Here is a 24054-nt window from a genome sequence, read left to right as displayed (position 1 = left end):
GGGGGGACACAGTTGGTAGTGCTCAGAGCCACACCTAGCTCTGTGCTTGGGGATCACACATGTGGTGAGGGTGTTTCGCAGATGCAGTGCTAGTATTTGAATCACTGTCAGAGCTGTAACAGATATTTAAAATCTCTGCGGGGTAAACCATCTCCCTGAGAAGGTCACACCTTTGTTTTTTGTTTCTTTTAAGTTCACACCCAGCAGTGATCAGGGGTGACTCCTGGTGGGGCTCAGGAGATCATATGGGATGCTAAGAGTTGAACCCAAGTCATCCATGTGCAAGGATAGTGCCCCTCCCTGCTGTAGTATGGCTCCAGTCCATGGCAGCCATGCTTGATGATCAGCTGTAGATCAACCCTGAGTATGCCGTAGGTCTCCATGCAAACTGTGTGGGATAATATTTACATTTCCTGCTGCCTTCTGTGCTTCCTTTTATTCCATGGGTAAGAGACCGACCTCCCATGTCAAAGGGGCTTCAGGTATGAGGATGGAGACAGAGAAACCCTCTTTAAAAAAGGAAGCCAGGCAAGGCTGCCCACACCTCCCAGTACAGGAACAACAGGACCCAAAAAGCCTTTCATCTCCCTTGGGCAGAGGCATGACCTCCTGCCCCAGAAGAAAAGAGAATCTTCCCTACTGTCAGCAGTGGCTCTGAGGACTCCAAAGGAGGTGCTGCCTTTGCTTCCAGGAACATGACCATGTCCTACATGACACTCCTCTTAACTGCTTTGATGCAGTAGTTTCAGAGAAACCCATCCTGTTGGTGGACTATCTGCTTTGTGATAGGGGTAGACTCAGAAAGGGCAAGTCATCTATACGCTGGCTTCTGCTTTCAGAAGTTTTAATTTACTGAGGCTATGAGGTGAAGGGCTCTGAGTGGGGAGAGTTACTGACCTCTCCAGATCCCTCTGGACATTCTGTAGATGAGGGCCTCAAGAGCTGGCTCATTTGGACTATGACTTAAAACATGCTGAATCTGAAAGTGAATCTGAAAGTGAAATATTGAGTTGCTACATGGCCCATCAATTCCTCTTCCCAGAAAACCTATGTCCCCACAAATCCTTGTACATGAGAGTTCATAGCAGCATTATTTATAGCAGCAGAAAAAAGTGGCAATCCAAGTGGATATACAGCTGTATATCCAAGGATGACCAGAAGTGATGTGTCACCATGTGATCCGTGGAGTATAATCTGGAAATCAAAAAGAACAAGGTACTGACTCATGCTACTGAATGAACCTTGAAACCTCATGCTAAGGAAAGAAGCAAGTCAGAACAGACAGATTCTACATGGTTTCATTTACAGTATATTAGATTAGGCAACTCTATGAACAGGAAACCAATGGATGATTGCCTAGAACTGGCGTGGTGGAAACTGGGGAGTGTGTGCTAGCAGGGACAAGGATGACAAAAACGTTTTATAGGGGCTGGAGAGATAGCATGGAGGTAGAGCATTTGCCTTGCATGCAGAAGGACGGTGGTGCAAATCTCGGCATCCCCTGTGGTCCCCCGAGCCTGCCAGGAGTGATTTCTGAGCATAGAGCCAGGAGTAACCCATGAGCACTGCCGGGCATGACACCCCCCCCCCACAAAAATAGTTTTATAATCAAATTTGTGGCCATGATTCCTAACAACTATGCAATCATACACTTAAAATCTTGAACTTTACAATATGTTAATTATATTTCAAGGAAGCGGTTTTAAACATCTTGCATTAAAAAGCAGATTTCCCTCACTAAGATAAATTTCTGGCTTTTCTGGAAGGAATATGTATTTCTCCGTGGCCATTGGGGTGGTTCTTCATGTCCAAGACATGTCCAAGTCTGTCCCAAGGGCTGTCACCAGGGTCATGTGAGCACTAGACTGGAGCCCTCTGATTTCAGTTCAGGAGACCACTAGCACTGGAGCTACCAGCCTCATCCCCCCACTCTTGTCTGGCCCAGGCAGGGACCCCGTGATGGGACAGTTACCATCAGCCCATGGAGTCATGCAATGTAGCTCCACCCTAACCAGCTCTCATTTCCCCAACTGTGAAAATAGGGGGATTAGTAGCATGTGGCATCAGCAGTTCTGCAAAGGGGGTGTGCTTAGAAATGGCCGTGCTTGAGAAATGTCAACTTGAGTCAATTATTTCTTGTCTCAAAATTCCCAGAAGTTCTGACATCTGAGAGCCTCTTCATCACTCATTTTGACCACGAAACCTGACTTGGCCTGAACTCATTTAGCAGCAAAGCCTGACCCGTACAATTGTGAGGCTATTGATGATCTTAATGTATCCTCCAGCATGAATATTCATGGATTTCGCTGCAGAGATATGGATGTGTTTGCTCACAGGGGTTGCCCAGACCTCGCTGGGTGATAGGCAATGGATGATCTCGATAGCATGTTGCTTCCTGAAATCTGAAAAACTCTGCATCCTGGAGCGTTTCAGGCCATGGACTGTGACCTGTGTGATTAAGATGAGGAGATGGATTAAACTCCATCTGCTGACATTGTGGAGGACCATAGATTTGCAGCATAGTCCCAGACCAAATAAACAGGGAGGAAATCCTGACCAAGTTTGACTATAACCTGCTACCAGACAGAAGAATGACAGCTCAGAATTAAAATGAAGATCTGGCGTGGAGCAATAGTACAGTATGTAGGGTTTTGCCTAGAGCTGACCCTGGTTCAACATGATCCTCTGAGCCCAACCAGGAGAGATCCCTGTGCACAGAGCCAGGAGGAAGCCCTGAGCTACCACCACCCAATTAAAAATAAATAAAGATCCTCTCCAGAAAAAAAAGTAATGCCACAAAATTCCCAGAGTTCAAGGGCAAGACACTTCCACGGGCCATGTTGTCTTTGGAGAACAAGTTTAGGGAACCTCTGCTCAGCCACTTTCTTGTGGGCAAGGAGAGACCTGATCAGGGAGCTGAAAGAAGCAGGAGCTGCTTCATCTAGCCAACAGCTACCCTCATGCCTTGCTGGGCTGCTCCCTTCAATGCTGTTAATGGTTCAAAACTCTCCCAGTGAAACTGCTGCAGATGTGCGAGAGTCCAGCTCAGGTACAGCACCTGTCTACCCTTCCAAACACCTCAGTCAGTCAACGTTATACATTAGACAGCATTTCCCAGGCTCCCTCAAGGAAGACACTAGATCCTTGGGATTTCCTGACTTCCAGGAGTATTTGAGTTATTCATGAGCTGCCCACTTAGTGTATGCTAATGAGATGACCAGGATGACAACGACAGGTCACCAGGGGCATGAACCACATGATTAGATGATCAGATCTTGGAACCAGCTGCACCTCTGACTACACAGAGAAGAGGGCAGGGTTGGAAATTGAATTCAAGCATGAGGCCACTGATTCCATTCATGATGCATCAACAGTGACACCACGGTGAACACTCAGGGCACCAGCACCAGCGCTTGGGCAATGGGCTCCTTACTCTGCAGGTCCACTTCATTCCATGTCAGGAATGGGTAGGATTAAACTAGGGTTAAAGAATGAGTCAAATTGAGGGTCTGAATAACTAATTTAAGGGAACTTCACTTCCTGGAAAACTGGCATCAAAGGAAGAAAGCCCCCTTAATGGGGGAGTCCTATAACTGCTTTTATTTATTTTTTTTTATTTCTGACTCCTCTCCCAGGAAAATATCTTTAGGGGTAAATCCACTTTAAAGACCCTCAGTCTTCCGTCCCTTTACCACACAGGCACACACAGTTCCCATTGACTTGTACAATTGAGCCTGGTTAAGTTAGCAGGGAAGCAGATGTTTGTAAAAAAATTTTTTGCTTTTGCTCTTTCTAGGATTGTTGTTTAATGAACACAGAATGTGATGGAGAGTCTGCAAGATTGGGAACCCCCTGGTTCCATGGTTTCCTCTTTTATGTTTCTTTCCTTCTCAAGCCTCTAGGTGCCCCTGTTGCAGACCTGTCACCGTCTTGAAGCTCTGCTCTAGGAGGGCACCCATATCAGGCATGTGAGATCCACTCAGGCTTCACCCTAGATGCCCCTGCCTTTGTCTGGTCCTGACTTATACCCTTTACAAACATATCATGAATCCAGAGTTATTCTGCATTCTTTGAGCTATTCCAGTGAACTATCAAACTCAGACAGTCAGGAGTAAGGATGAATTGGGTTAAAACCTTGTGGCAGAATAGCCAGTCCATCACCCACAGACCAAAGGTAGAGGCAGCCATAGCCTTTGTTAGCATTCCCCACATCCTTTCCCAAACAGCAGGTGGCAAAGGCTAGACATTCTGGGGAGAGAGGATCCTGCCTCAGAAATACCCCCAAATCAGTGATGGGTGGAAGCAGAGTTGGAGCTCCCAGCTCTATCCATCGCTTGATGTGTTTGTCCTGCCACTGAAGGTACCTATCAGATCCACCCCTGCTTGTCAGCACTCCCTTACCAGCCCTCCTTCCCTCTGGTCCAAGTTCTCTATTCTTCTGGGATCCCTTCCAAACCAACTATTGTAGCCAGATCTTTGTCTTGCTGTCTTGCTGTCTGCTTTGGAGGAGGCCCAAAGATACAGCCATTCCCGGGGCTCTCAGCACTGACCTTATCCCCCAGCTTGACAAATCATTAGTCCTTTGGGCAACCACCTGCCTAACCACTGTTACATATGCCGCTGGGTGGTCCATGGCTGAGCCCTCTCCCAGGGTGATGAGCAGGATAGTCAGAGAGTTACATTCCCCTGTGAGAACATTCAGGACTCTGGAATATCCTCTGTCTGGAGCTCTGCAGGGCCTACTGGATGGCAACTCTGTCTCTTTCTGGAATCTCAGGCAAGGCTGGAGCTGCTGTGAGTCTCCTCTCCACAGAGGCTGAGTAACTGAGCATTAACGCAGTCAGGAAACACATGTAGTGCCTTAGTGATGTGATCACCTGGAGGCAGCCGTGCCTGAAGCTGTCCAGGCTGTACTTTTCAATCACCTAAGCCAATAGATTTCTTCCTCCATCCTTTTTCTCCTTCTGTTAATGGGATTGAGTCATTATCCCTTGGAATCAAAAGAACTTTTTATGCACTGACCAGAGAGACTGAGCAAAGGAGGATTTGGGCAGCAACACCGCAGGGGTGGCTAATGAAAATTGGGGCCTCAGGAAAGTCACCCTAAAAATAATATGTAATGTTTTAAGGGAAGGCTTCTTTCTCCAGGCTGTCAGCTCTATCACAGGGCTCAGAGAAGATCACAGGCGGAGGAGGCCAGAACTCCATGCACACCTGGCGAAACCTCACAGAGAAGGAACATGCAGGTCCAGGAGGAGAGGCCTGTGACCTCTTAGGGCTGCTCTTAGGTTTCTGCTCATGTCTGCAGCACAGTGGGATCACCTCTGCCCCCACACATGGCCATTTCCCACCTCCCAGATACTCCCCATCATTGTCCTTGGTTCACATTGACACAGGTCTTAAAACCCCATTCCATTCCCAAGTGCTGGTCCTGGGTGGGGCTTATTTTTTTTTTATTATAAAATTTCCATTTTGTGTTACTTAACAAAATAGATTCTTACTGACTTCTCCACGAGGCCTGATTAGTTCCTGGAAATGGACAGCTCTCTCTTGATGTCTGTGTAATTTTTACTAAGAGCCCGCGGTTAGCTCGGCTCTGCAGAAATTTTCCAAATGACTTTCTTTTCTTCCTAAGTAGATGGACCTCATGATAGGGGAGGATGTGTGTGTGTGGGGGGGGGGGCAGGACAAACATCACCCAGACCGCACTCACGCCCCCATGTGAGCTCCGACTCTGGGTGCTGGGGGAAGAAACTGAGGAAGACAGACGAGTCTCTCCCTAACCCCACTCAAGCACCTCACTTGTGTCCGTCACAATGGCAATGGTATAGAAAGAAGCAGTCCAGGTGATCCATGGAGCTCGGAGGTCCGAGTCTCCAGGAGAGCAGAGTGCCTGGCTGGGGACAGGCTGTGCTCTAGGTCCCCCCACAAGGACATGGTGACGGGCAGAGTCACACGTGTGGCAGACTTGCCCCTACCCGCACGTGACAGCACCAATGCCGGCTATTATGCTGAGCCATAATCAACTGGTTGATTACAGTAATTAATCACTAATTATAATAATTCAGGGACAGCCCCAACTCTGCTTCTGCCCTAGAAGATACCGACCTTGTGCTCAGCAGCTTCCAAGACACCCGGACCGCATAGCACTGCCCTCACTCCACTGGCCCGACTCTCCCTCCTCCGGGCCCTCTGCCCTCTGGCCCTGCCTTCCAGGGTCCCCCAGGTCCCCTCCAGCAAAAGTGGAGCCCCTGCTCTCCGTGGCTGTACTTATTATCTTCCTGACCCTTGTCCTTCCATCTTGGATCTCATGGCTTCATCTGGCTGCCCAACTTCTCGAGTTCCTTTTCTGAGAACTGAACAGTTCCCTTGTCTGTCTCCGAAACCCCATCCTGAGAAACTCGAGGGACTTTGAAGCTTCAGGCACCGGTTTAATCCTAGCTCCACAATTGGCCAGCTGTGTGACCTTGGGCAAGTCAATTAACCTCCCTGAGCCCTGTATTGTTTATCTACCCACAGGACAGAGACAAGCTTATTTCTTTAGCAGTGGGACTCCAGCAGCTAGAAGGCAACCTGCAAGCGGGTGGGGTGTTTTGGCAGGGGAGAGGAGTGGTGGAGCTGAAGGATACCAACTTGGATGAACCTTGGGAACCAGCAGGAAGAGGCCCAGCTTGCAGAATTGCCTGGCTGCCTCCCGCTAAACACCTGCTTTTGTTTGGGGGCTGGAGGGAGAGGCTGAGAGGAGGGGCTGGATGTTGGGCTCCCTGCAGAAATGGAGGGAGGAGGGCCATAAGACAATGGTGTGTGTCCTGGCAGCCCCCGCCCACCTCTCCTCCCACTTTTCACTCGCCGGTCATCCTCTCCCCAGCCACAGACCAGCCAGGGGACACTTGAACAGGACTCTGGCCTCCTGGGCCATTTTTTCAGAAGACATTTGCAGCTGCCTAAAGTCAAACCCAGGCCTGCAGAGGGAACACGTTGCATGGAAAACCAGATATGGAAATACGTGAGCACATTTGCTGTGCAGGAGTGTCGGAACCAGATGGGATCATTCAAGGTTATGGCACGTCTGAGGAAATCTGCACCACGATAGTGGACTGTGGAAAACATGGACTGGCCTGGGGAACCACAGGGTTCATGTCCCCCCTCTCACACTGGGGTGCATGGTCTCCAGAAGCTCTTGGTTTCAGTCACAGAGAAATCAAGACAGGACAATTTCTCACCAAGTGTACGACGATGAGTTCTGTGGACATGCATGGGATGACCCCTGACCTGGGTTGTTTCCCACAGACACCGCACCCCTCCCAATCACCTCATCATCCCTGCAGACTTCACCTTCTGGCTGGAGCAGAGCATGCCTGCACCCCCCTTTCCCACCTTCCTAGTGGGCCGAGCGAGACTTTATGTTTTCTCACCTCTGGGCAGTTCACTTCCCTCTGGGCACATCCTGACCCCTCAGCCTCCAAGGTACACCCACCATGTTTCCCTTCATTGCATCCACACAGCTCCTGTGATGGGAAAATATAGAGCCCACAGAGCTCAAAACCTCCCCCGCTCTGCTGTCCAATCTCACCCTTCAGCACTTCCCCTCCCCTGCCATTGCTCCAAGGAAATCTCTAGAACATGCCACCAAACCACCCTGGCTTGTGCTAGCCATCCACAGGGACTGCAGCTGGCCATCAAGAGAACTTTCGTTTCCAAATCCCAGATCAGTAGATGCCTTCCACACTTGCCCCCTCCTACCCATCCCTGGGCAAAGCCTTCCCCAAAGGTTGGTTGAATGGGTGATAAAAAATGAAAGTTAACAAGGCTGGGAATAAGACTATGGCCAAGCACAGGTTCAGCACACCCAGCACAGCAATTAAACAAACCAGCCCCGAAAGGTCTCCATCCAGAGCCAGCAGCTTGTGCTGTGTAGGGGGTGTTGGGGGAGCAGAATCCCACCTCCCTTCCTCTTCCCTTCATGATCTGGGTTGAACATCCCACCCAGGAGGGCTGCATTGTGAGTGTTCAGACCCCAGGGGGACTGTAATTCTTTGAACTCAGCCCTGCTTCTTGAGATTCCCTCTATTATCTGTCCAAACCTCAATTAGGGGCGATTATTTCCCTTCCCCAAAGAGCTTACAGGCTTGGTTTCATGGACTAGAGCGTTCTCCCAAGGTGTGAAGAATAGGATTAAATTTATAGAAATTCAATTTACATCACGCTTCTCAGGAGGAGATGTCCACAGCCAGGCCTCCCCTCCAGCTGTCTGGCTTCTAGGTTTCCCTCCTTCTGCCACATTCCCCTCACTTCCCTCCTAATAACCAGGGCTTGGATACTGACCCAAGACATTTTATCTTGCTCTTATCCTGAATGACAGACTGCTGCTGGTCACCCCATTCTCTTTTGTGGGGGTACATCCGGTGATGCTCAGAGCTTGTTCCTGGCTCCATGCTCAAGCATGGAATAGGGCATTTATTTGCCTTCCTGGCTCAGAGGACCATATGGAGTGTGGAAGATCAAATCTGGACCAGCTGCATGCAAGGCAAATGTCCTACTTCTATACTAATACTCTGGCCCCAGGTACCCCATCCCATCCTTGGTACTAAGGACTTTGCCCACAGTCACTACACATCCCACAATCGGCCTAGGGTTCACTGAAACAACTCCCTGCTGGTCAGCTCCATGTGCTTACAAAGCCAAGCTGAGGTGCTCTCCCTGCCCTCCCCAACACAGCTGTGCACTCAGATCCCAAGGAGGGTCACAGGGATCCAGTCCATCTCCTCCCTTGCTTCCTGCCAAGATCTGATCCATTCCTTTCCCAAAATCTCTCCAGATGAGCCTTGGCCACTGAACCCCATCCCCAAACCTTTGCTCCTGCATGTGGTGGGACCTATTTTGGGGATTATTTTGTTTAGGGTTTGGGGGCCAATCCAGAATGCTTAATCATCTCTGGCAGTGCTTGAGGGACCATAAGAGATGTGGGGGCCGAAGAGATAGCATGGAGGTAAGGCATTTATTTGCCTTCATGTAGAAGGACGGTGGTTCGAATCCTGGCATCCCATATGGTGCCCTGAGCCTGCCAGGAGCGATTTCTGAGCATAGAGTCAGGAGTAACCCTGAGCGCTGCTGGGTGTGACCCCCCCAAAAAAAAAGGGATGTGGAGGATCAAACAAGGTCAGCAGTAGGCAAAGCAAGCATCCTCTCCATTGTACTATCTCCTCTAGACTATCCTATTCCTGGTCTGAGTTTCTCACCAAGATCTTGGTATTCCACAAAGAACCTGACAGGAGTCCATTCAGTGAAATCACCTGTGGGAGGGAGCTCCCTGGGTGGGCTCATTCACATGCTGTGAGTTGGACTGGTAGCGGCTGGCTGGGCCTTACCTGAGAGCACCGTGAACACGGCTGCGAAGGCGTTGAGCTTGAGCCCATCGATGACATTGCTGGAGTGGAAGAGCTCGAGGCACATGAGGCTGAAGCCGACCACCAGCAGGAGGATGTACAGCACCTCAGAGACCACCGACAGCCACAGGACCCCTGAAAACAGAAGGGAAGTGGGAGATGAGGGCCAGGCCAGGGAGTCATTTCCAAATGGGCCTCCCCTCTGGTGGCCCTGATGGTGGAGGGAGTCACAGCCACTCCCCTCTCCCTAGAAACCCAGGCTTAAGCAGGTTGGGCAGTGGTTACTGGCTGGAAACCACCAGCCTTTGGGAGGGCAGAGCATCTCTCCATCTCACTGCTGTCAGACTAGCCACCCAAGACGGCCTCCAGGGATGACGCTGCTGAAACAAGGGAGGAAGGAGAAGTCAGCTGGCCCTGAGAGCTGGAGGTCTGAGTTTCTTGTCACAAGCATCGATTTCCCTCCATTACAGCAGCCAGGATGAAGAGTAGCTCTGCTCTTGCTAGAGAATGTGACCAAGAATCAGGCAGCTCTCAGAGAATTGGAGAAGGAACCACTGGGTTATACATGCAGACTAGACCTGTCTCCTTGGCTGTCTCTAGAACAAGCTAAGTGACAAAGGCCACACATTGCTCAGATAACTAAGGAGATACTGATCCTCTTTTGTTTCTGTTTGGGGGCACATCCAGCTGTGCTCAGCTCCTGACTCTGCTCAAGGATCACTCCTGGGACCAAGGGGTTCGTATGGGGTGCCAGGGACAAACACTTCAGCTGCTGTACTCTCTCTGGTACTGGACTAATTCTATGGAACAATGTTCATCTAACCTACACAGTGGTTGTTAACATCTGAGATGATTAATACATTTTGTTTTAAGTTCCATAGAGACATTTACCAATTGTCTCTGTGACCCCATTTCCATTCCTGTTCTTGTACCTGTGTAATTGATGACATCTCTGGTCCCTTCTAGGATGGGTCCCTCAGAGGCCTTGCCTCTAATTTCCCGCTTCTGCCTCCATTGTTTCCCACAACCATGCTCTGCTGTGGATCTGCCCTCCTAGCCCAGCTGATCTTCCTGACCCTGGGATCCAGAATAAATTTGTTAAGGCCCTTTTGTCAGAGCCTACACCTGGACAGGTACTGGGGATGCAGAAAGAGGACCAGCAGAGCAGAAGCTCACTGATCTGGTGAGTGCCTGATGTGGCCATTCCTAAAGGTCAGCTGTGCCCCTGGCATTCCAGTGGTTTGACTATTCAAACCTTTGTGTTTCTGGAATTACAGCTTTCCCACCAGAGTGATCCAAACTGGGTTCTCATCCCTTGCTGCCTCCTGGTGGTGGTGGTGGTGGTGGTGGTGGTAGCTGTGTTGGTGGTGGTGGAATTTGTTTTTATTTCCACCCCTCTGGTGGCCCCTTCCCTGCTCCCCTCAGTCTTTGAAGTTCAATTGTGGCTACCCTCTGCAGGACCCTGGTCCTGAAGTGACCACATCTGGCTTACCAGGATTCTTACTCCCCAGTGCCATGGAGGAACCTCTCTCTGTCTCAGCCTGTCCCTTGGAAGTGAGGATGATAATAGCATGTCACCTACTATTGTTCTATGGGAAGAAATCATTCACAGAGCAATGTAAGGAGTTTGAGCGCACAGAGAACTTATATTCAGGAGAATCAAAGCTATAATACAGCATGAAGAGCACTTGCCTTCAAGCAGCTGACCTGAGTTGGTTCCCAGGAACCCCAGATGCTCCCCAAGCCCTGTCAAGAGTGATCCCTGAATACAAAGTCAGGAAGAAGCCATGAGCACCATTGGGTGTGGCCCAAAAACCAAAAGGCAAGAACATGATCATGTGCAGTATTACCTACCTGGTATGGGAGGAGTGTGATTCGGTCTGGAAATGCAACCCAGGGGTTTCTGAGTAAGGTCATGGATGCAGAGGGAGAGGGGAACGGCTTCCTGAGTAGGAGGGAGGGCAAAGGGAAAGAACACAAACACATGGATTGGAGGCAGGGCTATCTGATCTGTCTTCATGAAGGATCAGGCTGGCAGCCCACCACATAGGTCAGAGGCCAAGCCCAGGCCTTCTAAGTACAGCTGCAAATTTTTCTTCCATTTGCATAAGAGAGATAAGAAAGACCTTCCTGGCAATGGGAAAGTCTCAGACAGTGATGTGGAAAAGGTGCACCTGGAGACTACAAAAGGAACCATGGTGAAGCAGCACAAACCCTCACCACATCTGGTGGGTGATAACTACAATCCTGTAGACACAATCAGTAGTAACCCCCTAGATAATCTGTCTGAAATAGAATTCAAAATGAAAATGAGGGGCCGGAGAGATAGCATGGAGGTAAGGCGTTTGCCTTTCATGCAGGAAGTCATCAGTTCGAATCCCGGCGTCCCATATGGTCCCCCGTGCTTTCCAGGAGCAATTTCTGAGCCTGGAGCCAGGAATAACCCTTGAGCATTGCCGGGTGTGACCCAAAAACCACAAAAAAAAAATGAAAATGATTGGGGTGTTCAGTGAGCTCAATGAAACAATGGAACATATAGCCACTAAAACACAAGAGGAGAGGGCAGAGCTATAGCATACTTGGTAGGGTGCTTGCTTTGCAAGCTGCTGACTTTGGTTTTAGCTCCTGCACCCCCTATGGTTCCTTGAGCCCACCAGGAGTAATTTCTGAGCCAGGAACAACCACTAAGTACCACCGGGTATGGCCTAAAACCAAAACAAACAAACAAAAAATATTGGAAGGCTTCACCAGTAGAGTAACAGCTGCCAAGGACCTTATCAGTGAGCTCAAAGATGAGGTGCAAAAACCCTCCAGACAGCAACAGAAGATGGGAAAAAGCCTCAACATAAATGAATAAATGACAAGAGAATTTTAGATTCAATTCAACAAAAATAACATTGTCAGATTAACCAGATGCCACCCTACTCGGTATACACCTTGTTATTCATTGGTTGGAATCATCTTTGAATTTAGCACATTGAAGTGGTGCTTAGACTACTTGTTCTCCACCCCAGGGTGTGATCTGATTCTTCCTAATAAATACTCTGGGTCTCAGGAAAATGCTCTCTGTGTTTCCAGATTTCCCCACTGAGTGGAAGGCTTGCATGTTGGGATTCCTGAACCCTTTCAATCCCTTTAATATGTGTGAATTATTTCCTGCATTGGTGTTTGCTTCCAGACCTGAGTCTCTCCAGTTTTTGGAGCTTGAGGTTTGATTCATCATAACATAAGAATCATTGAGGACCTAGAAACCCAATAAGAAAGCCCCTATGAAGAAGCAGCAGTCAAAGACATCATTGCTGAGAAGTTCCTGGAGCTGAAGAGTGCATGCACCTACAACCTGGAGACCAAAGAGTGAGTACATACTAAAATCGACCCAAATAAAAACACCCCAAGCACGTCCTAATCAAAATGATGAAAACCATAAATGAGCTAGAAAGATGGAGATTATTTCTTAAAAGGAAATTATATCCAAAGGAGCATCCTTAATATTAAAGAAGATTTACCAAAGGAAACTGTCCAGGCCAAAGACAGTGGTGGTAGATAGTTTTAAAAACCTCAATGAAATTAATGCTTCATTGAGAATATTTTACCTACCCAGATTTTCATTCATATTTGAAAAAATATGATGACAGATAGACAACTCAGGAACTTCATAAACTGAAACTACCTTTATGAGAAGTAAGAGGGCTACTATAAAATGAGATGAATTCTACAATCACAGAAACTTCTATTTAAAGACGACACAAAACTCTATGGTGGACCGGAGAGATAGCATGGAGGTAAGGTGTTTGCCTTGCATGCAGAAGGACAGTGATTTGAATCCCGGTATCCCATATGGTCCCGGAGCCTGCCAAGGACAATTTCTGAGCGTAGAGCCAGAGCCAGGAGTAGCCCCTGAGTACTGCCAGGTGTGACCCCCCCCAAAAAAAAAAAAACCTCTGTGGCAAGAATCTTTATCAATGTCAGTAGACAGAAAGCACCAATTAAGAGATACAAAGTGACAGAATGGATTAGAAATTTGAACCCAACATTCTGCTGCTTACAAGAAACACATTTTAATAGAACAAACACAGTCTCAAAATCAAAGCTTGGAAGACAATTCTTCTAGCAAACAACCCACTCAAAAAGGCAAGGGAACCCATACTAGTATCAGACAACAGAGATATCAGGTTCAAAAAGGTCATAAAAGAGGGACCAGAGTGATAGCACAGTGGTAAGGTATTTGCTTTGCATGCAACTGACCCAGGATGGAGCTCAGTTCAGTCCCCAGCATCCCATAAGGTCCCCCAAGCCAGGAGAAATTTGAGTCCATAGCCAAGAGTAACCCCTGAGCATCACCAGGTGTGGCCCAAAAACCAAAAAGAAAAAAAAGAAATCGAAAAGGTCATAAAAGATAGTGAAAGTCATGTCTTAATGATCAAGTGACATGCATACTACAAAGGTATATGTGTATACCACACTTCTAAACATAGATGCACTAAGTGAGGGATCAGATACTTTATTTATTTGTTTGTTTATTTATTTATTGGGTTTTGGGCCACAGCTGCCAGCATTCAGGGTTTACTCTTGGTTCTGTGCTCAGAAATCACTCCTGGCAGGATTGGGAGACCACATGGGATAGAACCCAGGTCAGTCACATGCAAGGCAAACACCCACCTGCTGTACTATCGCTCCAACCTCAATGAAAATACTATTTTAATAAGTAATTCTTTAATTGAATCACAGTTACAAAAGTGTTCATGATTGAGCTTCAGTCATACAATGTGCCCACCCTTTACCAGTGCACATTTCCTGCCACCAATGTTCCTAATTTCCCTACCACCTGCCTCCCTTCCTTTTCCCCTGCCTGCCTACATGGCAGTCATTTTTCTTCTCTATTTCTCTCTCTCTTTCTCTCTATCTCCCTCCATCCTTCTCTCCCCCTCTCTCTATGTCTTCCTTTTTCTTCTTTTAGACACTGTGATTTGCAATATTGTTACTAAAAGGGTAACATGCATATTACTTTATCTCCTTTCAGCACCCAGTTCTTGTACAGAGTGATAATTTCCAATTATCATTGTTACAGTCCCTTCTCTGCCCTAACTGTACTTCCCCACTATATATGGCAAGTTTCCGACCATGGACTGGTCCTCCTTGTCTCTATTGTCTCTGAATATTAATACCATATTATCTTTTTTGTTGTATCCCACTAATGAGTGCGATCATTCTGTTTCTCCCTCCCCTTCTGACTCATTTCATTCAGCATAACACTTTCCATTTCCATCCATATATAAGAAACTTACATGGCTTCATTTTTCCTATACTATACAGCTATAGAGTATACTATATATACAGCTGTATAGTATTCACCTGCTCTCAGACACTTGGATTGGTTTCCAGATTCTGGCTACCATGAACAGTGCAGAGAGCTTTTCTGTATTGTGTTTTCAGGACCAGAAAAATACTTAACACAACCAATAGACTTGAAGGAAGACATTGGTAGCAACACAATAGTTGCTACCTCTCAATAGATCAACTAGACTAAAACTCAGTAAGGAAATACTTGTTTTGATGGAAGAGAGGGGGTTTAGTGTTTGAGTATTTGTGTGTGAGTGTTTGTGTGCTTTTCATCCACAAAAAGCCAAATATTGGGTCAGAGAGATAGCATGGAGATAAGGCATTTGCCTTATATGCTGAAGGATGGTGGTTTGAATCCCGGCATCCCATATGGTCCCCCGAGTCTGCCAGGAGCAATTTCTGAGCGTAGAGCCAGGAGTAACCCCTGAGCACTGCCAGGTGTGACCCAAAAACCAAAAAAAAAAAAAAAAAGCCAGGGAGGGACTTCAGAGCATAAAAACCGGCTAAGCTTTGCAAAAGCCGGCTCCCTGTGTGTGACACCAGGCGGGGAAAATCCGCGAAAGTACACCGGCCCAGTGGGGCTCAACTGTGAAAGACTGTGAGTGTGACCTGTCTATGTCTGTCTACTGTCCTCTTGCGTGAAACTCTTGCGAGTGGGGCAAAAAGAGGCTCCAGAGGAGCACGGCCGCTCCGCTTCGCTACGCGGCCGTGCACTCTTTCTAAGGAAAGAACTCCATTGCAACAAGAAGGAAAAATCACACTAAGAACGGCGCTATATCACAGAAGCAAACATTTCTCTCTGGACTGTCTTCTCTGTTGCATGCTCGGGCCTAAGATTTGACCCAGTGTGAGGCTTCATCCACGGAGGACTCCCCTCCCTTAGAGGCAAGTCAGCCCATCCAGAAAGGGAGGAGCCAGAGGAGTGTGCTGCCTACATCATATAGACAATGAATACCACCACAACACGTAGAAAAACCCACATTACAAGTGTGACAATGGGGAAACAACGCAGGCCAGCATCAGACATAGAGAATGAAGATGACAATTCTGAGGACCAGATAATGACTGACCAACTAATCAACCTCTCAGATAAGGACTTTAGACTAGCAATATGGAAGATACTCAACAGACTCCAAGAAACCATGGATCGAGTTGAACAGAACACTAATAAGAACCAAGAAAATATGAAGGCAGAAATCACAAAACTCCAAACTGAAATAACATGTCAACTAACAGGACTGAAAAAGTCAGTAAACGAAGTGAATGACAAAATGGATAAGCTCTGGGACAGGGTATCAGAAGCTGAGAATAGACTTGGTGCTGTGGAAGATGAGATACATAACAATTCCATACAGCAGGAGAGATTGGACAAAAAAACTTAAAGCAAATGAGCAGACAATGGAAAAAATTAGTCAAAGAATGGGAACAGACGAAAATAGAAGTCTATGATAAGATCAACAGAAACAACTTAAGAATCATTGGAGTCCCAGAGACCCAGGAAGAAAATTTCCAGGAAAAATCAATGGTCAAGAACATCATTAAAGAGAAACTTCCAGAGCTAAAGAATATATGTGATCAAATCCTGCATGCCCGAAGAGTACCAACCAAAAGAGACCCCAGAAAAACCACCCCAAGACACATCCTAGTCACAATGACAAATCCCACAGATAGAGACAGAATTCTGAAAACAGCAAGATCAAAAGGGGAAATCACGTTCAAGCAAGCTTCCCTGAGATTTACAGCAGACCTGTCACCAGAAACGCTCAATGCCAGAAAGCAGTGGTGGGATATTGTGACAAGACTGAATGAAATGAATGCTTCACCCAGAATACTATACCCAGCAAAACTCACTTTCCGGTTTGATGGAAGAATACATGGTTTCACAGACAAAAAACAGCTCAGAAACTTCACAGACACAAAACCAGTCTTAAGAGAAAAACTGAAAGACCTAATCTAAGACAAGACTACCCAAAAGACACACCAAATTTTGAAATAAAGATGTCGTTAAATCCCAGGACAATTCTTTCTCTCAACGTCAATGGACTAAATGCACCAGTTAAGAGACACAGAGTGGCTAAATGGATCAAAAAACTCAATCCAACCTTCTGCTGCCTACAAGAAACGCACCTGAATAGTCAGAACAAACATAGACTCAAAATAAAAGGCTGGAGAAAAATTATCCAAGCAAACAACACCCATAAAAAAGCTGGAGTGGCCATACTAATATCAGATAATGCAAACTTTATACTCAGGAAGGTTGTAAGGGACAAAGACGGACATTTTATATTAATCAAGGGGTACGTAGAGCAGGGAGAATTCACTCTCCTAAACATATATGCACCAAATGAGGGGCCAGCAAAATATTTAATACAACTGTTGACAAATCTGAAAAATAATATCAACAACAACACAATAATTGTGGGGGACCTTAACACGGCTTTGTCAACACTGGACAGGTCAACCAGACTGAAACCCAACAAGAATATACTAGACCTGAGGAGAGAAATGGAAGAAAGAGGCCTAGTGGATATATATAGGACACTCCATCCCCAGAAACCTGGATACACATTCTTCTCCAATGTACATGGGACATTCTCCAGGATAGACTACATGCTGGCACATAAAACATACCTCCATAAGATCAAGAGGATAGAAATTTTGCAGACTACCTTCGCTGACCACAAGGCTCTGAAATTATTTGTGAACTCCAAAGGGACTCAGAAGAAACACTTTAACACCTGGAAGTTAAACAGCCTCATGCTCAATAACCAGTGGGTCCGAGATGAAATCAAGAGGAGGAAATAAAAAGGTTCCTGGAAACAAATGACAATAAAGACACAAACTCTCAGAACCTATGGGACACAGCAAAAGCAGTACTGAGAGGAAAATTTATAGCTTTGCAAGCACACATCAGGAAGGAAGAAGGAGCTTACCTGAGTAGCTTAATGACACAGCTAATAGAACTAGAAAATGCTCAACAAAAGGACCCAAGAATAGGAAGACAGAAGGAAATAACAAAGCTGAGAGCAGAAATCAACGAAGTGGAAACTCAAAAAACAATCCGAAAGATCAACGAAAGCAGAAGTTGGTTCTTTGAAAAAATAAACAAGATTGATAGACCACTGGCAAACCTAACAAAGAAAGAGAGAGAGAGAAACTTGATAACTCGTATCAGGAATGAAAAAGGAGAGATCACTACTGATATGACAGAGATTCAAAGGGTAATCAGAAACTACTTTGAAAAACTCTACGCCACTAAAAATGAGAACCTGGAAGAAATGGATAAATTCTTGGACTCTTATAATCTTCCACGGTTGAAGGAAGAGGATGTAGCATATCTAAACACCCCCATCACCATTGATGAAATTAAAATAGTAATCAAATGTCTGCTGAAAAACAAAAGCCCAGGTCCAGATGGATTCACTAATGAATTCTATCAAACTTTCCAAGAGGAACTACTGCCAATCTTGGCAAGACTCTTTCATGAAATTGAACAAACAGAAACACTTCCAAATAGCTTTTATGAAGCCAACATCACCTTGATACCTAAACCAGACAGAGACGCTACCAAAAAAGAAAATTACAGACCAATATCACTGATGAATGCAGATGCAAAGATCCTCAACAAAATCCTGGCAAATAGGATTCAATGCCTCGTTAAGAAGATCATCCACTACGATCAAGTAGGTTTCATCCCAGGAATGCAAGGCTGGTTTAACATCCGTAAATCTATCAACATAATACACAACATCAATAACAAGAAAAATAAAAACCACATGATCATATCAATAGATGCAGAGAAAGCATTTGATAAGGTCCAACACCCATTCTTGATCAAAACTCTCAGCAAGATGGGAATGGAGGGAACCTTTCTCAATATAGTGAAGGCCATCTACCACAAGCCAGTGGCAAATATTATCCTCAATAGAGAAAAACTAAAAGCCTTCCCTCTAAATTCTGGCACAAGACAAGGCTGTCCTCTCTCACCACTCCTATTCAACATAGCACTGGAAGTACTTGCTATAGCGATTAGGCAAGAAAAGGATATCAAGGGAATCCAGATAGGAAAGGAAGAAGTCAAGCTCTCACTGTTTGCAGATGACATGATACTCTACTTAGAAAACCCTAAAGACTCTATCAAAAAGCTTCTAGAAACAATAGACTCATATAGCAAGGTGGCAGGCTACAAAATTAACACACAAAAATCAATGGCCTTTCTATATACCAATAGTAATAAGGATGAAATGGACATTAAGAAAACAACCCCATTCACAATAGTGCCACACAAACTCAAGTATCTTGGAATCAACTTGACTAAATATGTGAAGGACCTATACAAAGAAAACTATAAAACTCTGCTCCAAGAAATAAGAGAGGACACACGGAAATGGAAATGCATACCCTGCTCATGGATTGGCAGGATTAACATCATCAAAATGTCAATACTCCCCAAGGCATTATACAGATTTAATGCCATCCCTCTAAAGATACCCATGACATTCTTCAAAGAAGTGGATCAGACACTTGAAATTCATTTGGAACAATAAACACCCTCGAATAGCTAAAGCAATCATTGGGAAAAAGAATATGGGAGGAATTACTTTCCCCAACTTTAAACTGTACTACAAAGCAACAGTTATCAAAACAGCATGGTATTGGAATAAGGATAGGTCCTCAGATCAGTGGAATAGGCTTGAATACTCAGAAAATGTTCCCCAGAGATACAACCACCTAATTTTTGATAAAGGAGCAGGAAATCCTAAATGGAGCAGGGAAAGCCTCTTCAACAAGTGGTGTTGGCACAATTGGATAGCCACTTGCAAAAAATTAAACTTAGACCCCCAGCTAACATCATGTACAAAGGTAAAATCCAAATGGATTAAAGACCTCGATATCAGCCCCAAAACCATAAGATATATAGAACAGCACATAGGCAAAACACTCCAGGACATTACAGGCATCTTCAAGGAGGAAACTGCACTCTCCAAGCAAGTGAAAGCAGAGATTAACAGATGGGAATATATTAAGCTGAGAAGCTTCTGCACCTCAAAGGAAATAGTGCCCAGGATACAAGAGCCACCCACTGAGTGGGAGAAACTATTCACCCAATACCCATCAGATAAGGGGCTAATCTCCAAAATATACAAGGCACTGACAGAACTTTACAAGAAAAAAACATCTAACCCCATCAAAAAATGGGGAGAAGAAATGAACAGACACTTTGACAAAGAAGAAATACACATGGCCAAAAGACACATGAAAAAATGTTCCACATCACTAATCATCAGGGAGATGCAAATCAAAACAACGATGAGATACCACCTCACACCCCAGAGAATGGCACACATCACAAAGAATGAGAATAAACAGTGTTGGCGGGGATGTGGAGAGAAAGGAACTCTTATCCACTGCTGGTGGGAATGCTGTCTAGTTCAACCTTTATGGAAAGCGATATGGAGATTCCTCCAAAAACTGGAAATCGAGCTCCCATACGATCCAGCTATACCACTCCTAGGAATATACCCTAGGAACACAAAAATACAATACAAAAACCCCTTCCTTACACCTATATTCATTGCAGCTCTATTTACCATAGCAAGACTCTGGAAACAACCAAGATGCCCTTCAACAGACGAATGGCTAAAGAAACTGTGGTACATATACACAATGGAATATTATGCAGCTGTCAGGAGAGATGAAGTCATGAAGTTTTCCTATACATGGATGTACATGGAATCTATTATGCTGAGTGAAATAAGTCAGAGAGAGAGAGAAAAACGCAGAATGGTCTCACTCATCTATGGGTTTTAAGAAAAATGAAAGACACCCTTGTAATAATAATTTTCAGACACAAAAGAGAAAAGAGCTGGAAGTTCCAGCTCACCTCAGGAAGCTCACCACAAAGAGTGATGAGTTTAGTTAGGGAAATAACTACATTTTGAACTGTCCTAATAATGAGAATGTATGAGGAAAATGGAGAGCCTGTCTAGAGTACAGGCGGGGGTCGGGTGGGGCGAAGGGAGACTTGGGACATTGGTGATGGGAATGTTGCACTGGTGATGGGTGGTGTTCTTTACATGACTGAAACCCAAACACAATCATGTATGTAATTAAGGTGTTTAAATAAATTTAAAAAAATAAATATGGAATGATTCACAAATTTACGTGTTATTCTTGCTCAGGGACCATCCTAATCTTCTCTGTATCATTCCAATTTTACATATGTGCTTCCCTTTTAATAAAAGTTCCTTATGTCAAAAAAAAAAAGAAAAAAGAAAAAAAAGCCAAATATACATTCTTTTCTAGTGCACAGGGGACATTCTCCAGAATAGAACACATGCTGGGACACAAAACATACCACCACAAAGTCAAGAGGATGATGCCAACTATCTTCTCAAACCATGAAGCATTGAAAATAACAGTTAAGCACAAACAGAAATGAAGAAACAATGCAAACATCTGGAAATGAAATAGCTCATTACTGAGCAACCAGTGGGTCATAGAAGAAGTCAAAAGATTCCTGGAAACAAATGAGAATGAATATAAGAGCTAGCAGAACTTGTAGGACACAGCAAAGGCAGTGCTAAGTGAAAAGTTCATAGTTCTGCAAGCATTTATCAGAAAGGAAGAAAGGGCCTACATAAATAACTAAACTGCATAGCTTAAGAAAATAGAAAATGACTAGCAAAAGAACTACAAAGGAGGAAGGAAACAATAAAACATAGTAAAAATTTGAGGACCAGAGAGATAGCATGAAGGTAAGGTGTTTGCCTTGCATGCAGGTCAGTGGTTCATATCCCGGCATCCCATATGGTCCCCTGAGCCTGCCAGGTGCGATTTCTGAGCATAGAGCCAGGAGTAACCCCTGAGTGCTGCCAGGTGTGACCCAAAAAAACAAACAAAAAACTTAGAGTAAAAGTTAATGAACTGGAATTCCCCCCAAAATTCTCTGAAACTATAGGAACAGAGGCTGCTTCTGAGAAAAAGGGGAGAGAGTAGAAAATGGGCCCCATTCACATGACTTTTTTTTGGGGGGGGGCCCACTCGGCGGTGCTCAGGGGTTACTCCTGGCTATCTGCTCAGAAATAGCTCCTGGCAGGCATGGGGGACCATATGGGACACCGGGATTCGAACCAACCACCTTTGGTCCTAGGATCGGCTGCTTGCAAGGCAAATGCCGCTGTGCTATCTCTCTGGGCCCATGACTTCTTTCTTGAGCAAGGTCCAGGCCTGAGAGAAGAGAGATGGAAGAGTAATATGGCCTGAGTCAGTTCAGTGAAGATTGGCCTCAGCACCTTTGCAGAAACTGTTGAGCAAGAAAATCCCTTTCCTCCCCTGGGTCTGTGGCAGGGAAGGGTGGAAGGGTGGAAAGGTGAAGGGTGGAAGTGGCTGGTCCCTAACAGGAAAATCCTTCCTGGCAGAGTCATTGCCAAGGAAGGTAGAACTTAGAGGACAGAACATTGTCTGAACCTGGGAGTAGCCAATCAAAGTTCGTCCTGCCCTGGACATTTTTCAGGCTGAGGTAACCAGAGTTTCCATCACTTATATGGAGTTGGGACATGGCCCTTGTGGCCTGGGAACCCTTCACACCTGGTTTCCTACCTCTGCCTACCTCGGATCACTCCTGCCACCTGGATAGACCACAGTATCCCTGATACCTGCAGCTTAGTGAATGAAGCACATTCTGATATTGAGTCCCTGTCTGTCCCAATGAAGAATTCAGATTCTGAAACACCCACTGTCAGTCCTAGCACCAGGGAGATTTGAAAGCTTTGGAGAAACTTTCTCTCTCTTGTTATAAAAATATCACATCTCTTGGGCAATCCCTTGAATTTCTGTAAAAGAATAATGTGCTCTTGGCAGCCTAGATGTTGCTAGAACACGCCCTGGCACAGCTTGCTCTCAGCCCCCGAGCCCTAGGCTGGCCCTAGGCCCACCGGGCCCGTGGGGAGGATGGCAGGGAAGGCCGGGTGAGCTGCGTGCCAGGACCGCCCCCTACCCAGGGCCCAGCTCCTCTCCAGCTGCTGGAGCTGTTCACTGACTCAGCACCTCCCCTGCACTCCCCTATCCTTAGGGGGGGGTGCATTCCATCCCGCCCACAGGGCCCTAGGCCAGGCCTGCATCCTTCCTCCTCTCTTCCCTACAGTCCTAGCTCTGCTATTTCAGATAGGCCTAAAGATGGTCTGGGTCTAAGCCCCTGTAAGCCCTGGAGAAACTGGCTTAGAATCTCATATCAGTCTGCCTGGGAAAACACTTGTGCTGCCTACTCCATAGGATTTATTTCCTTGACCCTGGATCCTTTATCTGGAAGTTTCTGTACACACTCCCTCCCCACCCCACACATACACATACACACACCAAAAAACTAAGAAATTAATCTCACACTCAGGAGTTACTCAGAGCATGCTCCTGGTTCTACACTGAGGAATTATCCTCTGGCAGTTCTCAGAGGACAATATGGGATGCTGGGGATCGAACCCCAGTTGGCTGCATGCAAGCCTTCCTGCTGTGCTATTGCTCCAGCCTATAAGCCCAGTACCAAGAACAGTTCCTTTATGCTAATAGCCACAGATTGAAATTAGGGCCACAGCTCTAAGTCCTCCCGACCAGGCTGGACTCCCCAGCCTCCCTGAGCCACATCACCTTCCATCATGGGGGACAGTCTGGACACTCAGACACTGTTTGACAGAAACCCACATTTCTCACTTCTCCGTGGTCAGCCAGCGCCTGCCTATGGCTCCAATGTGAGTGCTCAGAGACATTGCTCACATGTCCCAGCCTCAGGGGGTCAAGCTGAAGCAGGACCTCATATATTCTCTTCCCTTTCCTGTACTGCTCCCCAGAATCCCCCCTCCCCTGGGAGACTTGCCATGAGTCCCCAGCTCAGGTGCTGCCTCCAGGGAGGCTTCCTGGATACTGGCATTCACATGAGTTCTCTCTCAGGTCCCCACACAGTTTGGCACGACAAAATTACTCCCCACCCCATGGCAAGAGAGTAGACTAGGTCAGAAATCCAGCCTCAGGTTTCCAGGATCAGAGCAGCATGGCCCCAGTTTATGTCTCGTTGGCTCTCATTTCCCGGAGATGCTTTATTGTCCGGCAGTCTCTGTGTCTCCATGAGATACATCCACCCTGTGCTCGTTTATCCCACACCAGCCCAGACCATCTGGAACCTGGACTTGGCAAGAAGAGGCCCAGTGAGTTACTACCTGGACACCCCATCCCCACCTGACCCCAGGTATGGTGAGGAAGGAGATGAGGACAGGTAGGAGTTCCCAGCTAGAGGTGAGCTTCAAGTCTTTCCCAGATAAGTAAGTGAGCAGGAAGC

General features: G+C 46.2%; 1 protein-coding gene and 1 non-coding gene across 2 annotated transcripts in view; both read right to left on the bottom strand.

Annotated features, from left to right (window-relative positions):
- GSG1L (GSG1 like) overlaps nt 1-24054 on the bottom strand; it is a 163516-nt gene that overhangs the window by 45760 nt on the left and 93702 nt on the right. The window contains exon 3 of the mRNA XM_049787815.1: nt 9369-9521. Within this exon, the coding sequence (XP_049643772.1) occupies nt 9369-9521 (153 nt within the window). The remainder of the gene's footprint in view (nt 1-9368; nt 9522-24054) is intronic.
- LOC126031815 (U6 spliceosomal RNA) lies at nt 20864-20972 on the bottom strand. The gene has a single exon (XR_007503640.1). It is a non-coding gene; the product is annotated as a U6 spliceosomal RNA (small nuclear RNA).

This window comes from Suncus etruscus, chromosome 15 (assembly GCF_024139225.1).
Source record: "Suncus etruscus isolate mSunEtr1 chromosome 15, mSunEtr1.pri.cur, whole genome shotgun sequence".
Lineage (NCBI taxonomy): Eukaryota > Metazoa > Chordata > Mammalia > Eulipotyphla > Soricidae > Suncus > Suncus etruscus.
This window is presented reverse-complemented; position numbering and strand designations above follow the sequence as displayed.